This window comes from Siphateles boraxobius, unplaced genomic scaffold (genome assembly GCF_051911475.1).
Source record: "Siphateles boraxobius isolate OS27281-9 unplaced genomic scaffold, OSU_SipBor_1 36, whole genome shotgun sequence".
Lineage (NCBI taxonomy): Eukaryota > Metazoa > Chordata > Actinopteri > Cypriniformes > Leuciscidae > Siphateles > Siphateles boraxobius.
In genome coordinates, this window is record NW_027508986.1 from 167,592 (window position 1) to 174,130 (window position 6,539).

The following is a 6,539-nucleotide window of genomic DNA, read 5'->3' on the forward strand; positions in this document are numbered from 1 at the left end:
AAAAAAACAATATATTAATAATTCATTAAAAAATATGTAAACTTTTTTTTAAATAAAACTTCATTTATTTTTTAAAACTTTTTTTAGAAAGATTTTTTTCATGTAAACTTGAAATCAATATATAAACAACATCTTAATAAATAGCTAAAAAAAATAACAAAATGTAAAAATTCTAAGACCAAGTTGAAAATTTTGACAACAAAAGCTTGACAACAATATATAAATAATACATTAATAAATAATTTAAAAATAATTAAATATCCACTTTAATAATTCACATAAATAAAGCCTAATATAGAGATTTGAATCTCTATATATATATATATGTGTGTGTGTGTGTGTGTGTGTGTGTGTGTGTGTGTGTGTGTGTGTGTGTGTGTGTGTGTGTGTGTGTGTGTGATATAGCCTAATGCTTTTATAAATGTAGAATGAGTGGCACAGCTGTCTTTTAAGTGATCACTGCTACTTACTGCCCCAGTGTGAGTTTGTCCTGAAGTACAGTACACTGGTGTTATCGCGAGACTGGACCATTAACAACCTGCCTGACACACACACACACACACACACGCGCGCGCGCACGCAGCGCAGAGTGTTTCATGCGCACCACAGACTCGAGGAACAGACCCAGAGACTCCAACATCTGGACTCACACCATGAGCGCGCGCGAGTCCTTCTGATGACGCGACAGTGAGTATATACATATATTTATATATATGACTATGAGTTTTAATATGGACTTTCATGCATTCAATGTGAAACATTGTATCTGCGCGCGCGCGTTTGATCCGCGAGTTCCGCTGTCGCGCTTCACATCGGACCTTTACAGCGTGCGTTTAGTGAACGATCTGCGTATAAAGTGTGAATTAAACGATTAAAGAAGTAGAAAAGACGCGTAAAAGTCGTTTCTGTAATGCGCAACGCTCCTGTTCTAACGCTCGCTTTAAACAAAAGTGTCCCGTCATGAGCTCGTGCGTGCGTCAGAAACTTTAATATCAGCGCGACGCGTCTGTATGTCTCTATCGTATTAATATTACAACGCGTTTAAGAACATAAAGTCAGAGAAGTTTGCGGATTCTCAGAGGAACATATGGCATAAAGACACAGCTGGAGATTTGAGGCTGATGTCAGAGCAGCTGACTCTACCAGATCACACACACACACACACACACACACACACACGCTCTTTCTCTCGATCGTCTGCGTTCATCTCTTCTGCTGCTCTGAAACTCTTCTTTTCTCGTATTTAATGTCGAGTTTGAGTTGTGGATCCGTGTTTTGCTGGTGTTTGGAGATGTGAGCGGTTGTTCGCGCACGACTGGAGGATTTATTCTCATTCTCTGCTGCTGTTTGATGGAAAGCTCAAACTGAAGATCAACTTGAGTGAGATCTGATATAAGAGGGTGAGCTGATGCTGTTTGTAACAGTTTAACAACAGGTTGTGTTAGTTCAACTGTTTTTGACAGCTGATATGCTGAAGCTCAGCTTGTAATGTCTTCAGTGGATTTTCTTCGACTGTTCGCTTGACGTTTTAAACGCATTATGGCGGAAATATAATTCGATTTTTTATGTTGCATGTGAAGGGATTTTCTGTGCTTGAGATCAAAGTTTTTTGTAGACTGAAAATGCTTGGTTTGCAGCAGTTTGGCTCCGCTTTTCTTTTGTCTCGACTTGATTTAACGCATTATGGCTGAATATTTAGAATTTTTATGTGTTGAACTAGAAGTGATTTATTTTGAAGGCTGTTCGTCTGACATACATTAATAACAGCTTGTTTTTGATTTATTTTTAATGCATTATGGCATTACTTCTGTCTGGCATCAGTGTGTGCGTGTGTGTGTTTGAGTGTGTGTGTTGCATTGAAAGTGATTTTCTGTGCTCTAGACAAAAGTTTTTTGTAGACTGAAAATGGCAGGTTGACTACTTTTGTTTGTTTAAACTTGTTTTTAATGCATTATGGCATTACTTCTATCTGTCATCATGAGTGTGTGTGTGTGTGTGTGTGTGTGTGTGTGTGTGTGTGTGTGTGTGTGTGTGTGTGTTGCATTAGAAGTGGTTTGTTAAATCATCTGGCTCAACTAACTGATAAACAGTCTCCAACTGTTCCTTAGTGTGTGTGTGTGTGTGTGTGTGTGTGTGTGTGTCTGTGTGTGTGTGTGTCTTGCATTAGAAGTGATTTTCAGTGCTTCAGATAAAGTTTTCTGTCGACCGTAATGCTCGTGTCCACTTTTGTTAGTCTCCAGCGGCCCGTCATTAAGTCTGCATGTTATGAATGGCTACCCAGCGTTTATTTAACATCCAGTTTTTCCTGTTTTCCGGCAGGTTCCCGGCATAAGAATGGAGTTTCCAGAGCATAGCCGGCAGTTGCTTGCGTGCCTGAGTCAGCAGAGACAGCAAGGCTTCCTCTGCGACTGTACCGTTCTGGTGGGACCGACCCGGTTTAAAGCGCACAGATCCGTTCTGGCCTCCTGTAGCATGTTCTTCCACCTCTTTTACCGGGATCAGCCGGAAAAACGGGAACTCGTGCATTTAAACAGCGACATCGTGACGGCGCCGGCTTTCGGTTTGCTTCTTGAATTCATGTATGAAGGAAAGCTGGCGTTGGGAAATCTTCCCGTCGAGGACGTCCTAGCCGCCGCCAGCTATCTACACATGTACGACATCGTGAAGGTGTGTAAGGGAAAACTGAAGGATAAGGAGATGTGCGACGGGATCGGGCAGAAGGCGAACGGTCACCCGGATCTTGTAAGTGTCAATTATGTGTCAGCAGAGGCCGAGGTTTGTGTCCGAACAGCTGGAAAGACAAAAGCGGATGTCAGGAGTTCCCAAAGGTCGGATGACACGGATTGCGCGCTGGATTTGTCTTTCAAGCCTCTCCGAGACGACGCGTGTGTTTCGGGACAGCTGGCCCTCGACAGCCAGCAGCAGGACACCGAGACACTTGTTAAAGATGAACATGACTTGCTGTCAGAGCAGGAGGACGGTGATCCGGAGAGCCCGGAGAGCCAGCGCTTTGGGAATAACGCCAGGAGTTCAGTGGTGACAGGGTTCACTGAACTCTTCCCGGGAAACAAGTCCGGTTTGCTCCCTGCGGACGACGAGCTGATGGACGAGGGATTGCGTGTGCGTTCGGAGCGCCAACTCGGAGACAGCGAAGGCGAAGACGAGGACGATCTCGCGTCTTCGGATATCTCCACATCCAGCGGGATTCTTCTCCCGACGGGAGGCCAGCAAGTGTGTGTGTGTCCGTTGTGCAGTAAGGTTTTCCCGAGCCCACACGTGCTCCAGATGCACCTCAGCGCTCACTTCCGGGAGAAAGACGGCGTTCGCTCTAAACTCTCTCCCGACGGATCCGTTCCCACGTGCGGTCAGTGCGGGAAGACCTTCTCCTGCATGTACACACTCAAACGACACGAGCGCACACACTCCGGGGAGAAGCCGTACACGTGCGGACAGTGTGGGAAGAGTTTCCAGTACTCACACAACCTGAGTCGGCACGCCGTGGTTCACACACGCGAGAAACCGCACGCGTGCAAGTGGTGTGAGAGACGCTTCACACAGTCCGGAGATCTGTACCGGCACATACGCAAGTTCCACTGCGGACTCGTCAAAACACTGGCCATCGGATAAATCTAGAGCAAGCTGAAATATAATAATAATAATATAACATCTAGTGTTTTGCAATTGGCAGAAATTTGTTTATTGACACAATTGTGTCTCCGGCAATCAATTATTTGATGCACTTGGGACTTGACATCTCATATATAAATACACATGCATATGTGTGTGTGTGTGTGTGTGTGTGTGTGTATAAACATGCAACGCACTGATAAAATGGTTATGCAGCTCCGTCCTGAAGATTTGATTTCATATCTGCTGTAATTTATTATATATTACTTGACCATTGTTGAGTTTTGAATATGTACTGTATGGTTGATGATTTCATTTATTTGTGCGTAATCACACACACACACACACACACACACACAAACAAACAAACAAAAAGACACACACACACTCTCACACTCATTCACACCCTCACACACACCCACGCACTCTTACACACACACACAAACACAAAGAAACAAACACACACACACACACAAACACAAACACACTCACACTCACACACACACACTCACACACACATACACACTCACACACACACACACGTACACACACACATACACACACACACACACACACTCACACACACTCACACACACAGTCACGTACACACACACACACACACACACACATACACACACACACACTCACACACAGTCACGTACACACACACACACACATACACACACACTCACACACAGTCACGTACACACACACACACACACACACACACTCACACACATACACACACACACACTCACACACACACACACACACACACACACACACACACTCACACACAGTCACGTACAGACACACATACACACACACACACACACACACACACATACACACACACACACACACTCACACACACACACACACACACACACTCACACACATACACACACACACAAAACTCCTGAAGAGTTTGGTTACTGAAAGTTCTGCACTTGCCAACATTTAAAGAGAATTTCTTTGCCTTTTAAAGCCACTGTCAGTCATATTTCTCTGATAACTGGACATGTTTAGTTGTGTTTTCATAAATAGAGAAGACGTGCACATTTGAATCATCATTTTGCAGAGTTTAGAAGGAACTGATTTATACTAATATCTGAAGAACACTGATTCTGTTTCACTAACATCTTCTCTTCTTTGTTTTCTATGTTATATCTCTATATCTTTCTGCAAACAGAGATATGGTGAACCACTGCTGACCGCCCGTGTTTTCCTGACTTTAAACGGTTCAACACGACAGAATGTTTAGAACAATAACTAGCACTAAAAAATCCACGTTCTGCTGTCGGTCCTGATAAACTTGATTAGTTATTTATTAGTGTGTTTTTGGTTCAGGGTTTTGCTCTAGACTTGGGATTTAAAGCGCAGAAACGTGATTGTGCTGATATTTGCTCTCTAATATCGGGATAATCGATCAGAACCTGATTCGTCATCGCAAACGAAGCTTATCGAATGAAGTTTGACTATCAAGCACTTCTCTGATAGATACAACACTCATATACTGTAGGCTGCTATTTCTAACTGTATATTTATTGTAAATATGTATTTTATTTATCACATTTCGTGATTGGAGTGTAGAATGACTGGACAGTTTTCCAGTTGTGGCCGAGATTAAAATCTCTGTCGTTTCTGTTGGTTCACAAGCACAAACATCCGAAACACCTGAATAATAATAATAATAATCTACCTGAAAAACTCACAATAATGATTTATATGAAATAAAATCTTATTCTGTTGGGGGACGTGCTTCATTTCTTCACACTGGACCTGCATCTCTTATCATTTAACTGCACAAATCTATTTCTGTTTGTTTGTATTTTCAGTTGTGCAAAATAATATCGTGTAAAATCAAGTTTGTGGGCAAGTAAATCCTTAACAGACGCTGGTTATTTATAGTTGATTTGTGGATTTCTGTTCTTTTCTTTATTGCAGGATTTTATTGGCAACTTTTTTGCCTGTACTTTAGTGAAATTTTAATGTATTTACATGATCACAACTATGACAAGATTCACTTTTCTAATGTTCAAAGCAACATTCAGCCAATATATGGATGCAATAATGAACTCGTCATCATGGGCCGTAAGAAGAGAGAATGATTTTCGCTTGACTTTACTGTCCGATTTTCAGTGACGGTAATAATGATTGAATTACGGCTGTATATGTACATTAATACTGGGTTATTGTCTTCTAAGGTTCAGACTGTGAAATTGTATAATCATAAGTAATATTTATTGGTTTGTTTCTTGTGCAAAATGTTACTGTATCTGAGAATTTTGACTTGTAAAATGAAAGATGAAACTAAGTTGAGACTTTTTAATAGACTTTGTAGAAGTGCCATTAGATGTAATATAATTTTTTGATAAACAAAAACATATTTTATAGGAAACAAAAGCTTGATTGTAAGTCTTTTAGTGAATGTAGATGACAATCTGTTGGATTTGATTTTGCTTGGAATTCTTTGGTAATTTATTTTGATTCTTTGTTTGTTTGCGCTGGGTTTTTTTCTTTCTTTCTTTCTTTCCTCTTCAGACACATTTGACTTTTCTGCCCGTTTGTTTGTGCTGTGAAAATGTGACAATCTTTATCTAGATCCTTATTTAGATTAAGCGTAGATTAAACATCATTTTCTGTGGAATTATTGTGTTTGTCTTTTTTTTTTAATGATGCTCAAGCAACCAGGAGAACAATGATTAACCAATAATTTTTTTTTTAAACGAACATTTTCTTTAAAAAAAGACATGAAAATTACTAAAATCTTGGGAATTTCTATAATTAATATAAATTCATAGCTTCTGTATTTTTTGAGTGTAATCTTTATAAAAATGATTTAAAAAAATCCCAGGTCACTCTTAGAAAAAAGATTACATTTACATTTAAGATTACAAGATTACACTCTT

The 6,539-nt window shown here is 40.5% G+C and overlaps 1 protein-coding gene across 2 annotated transcripts; it reads left to right on the plus strand.

Annotated features, from left to right (window-relative positions):
- The first annotated feature begins 552 nt into the window (after window positions 1-552).
- On the plus strand, window positions 553-6,277 carry zbtb42 (zinc finger and BTB domain containing 42). 2 transcript variants are annotated; one of them, XM_077196799.1, is made up of 2 exons: window positions 553-687; window positions 2,320-6,277. In XM_077196799.1, exon 2 carries the CDS (start codon window positions 2,335-2,337, stop codon window positions 3,625-3,627), a length of 1,293 nt encoding a protein of 430 aa, XP_077052914.1. In that variant the 5' UTR covers window positions 553-687; window positions 2,320-2,334; the 3' UTR covers window positions 3,628-6,277. The 2 variants fall into 2 exon arrangements, with proteins under 2 accessions (XP_077052914.1, XP_077052915.1); XM_077196800.1 differs by lacking the exon at window positions 553-687 and adding an exon at window positions 1,172-1,400.
- Window positions 6,278-6,539: the final 262 nt, after the last annotated feature.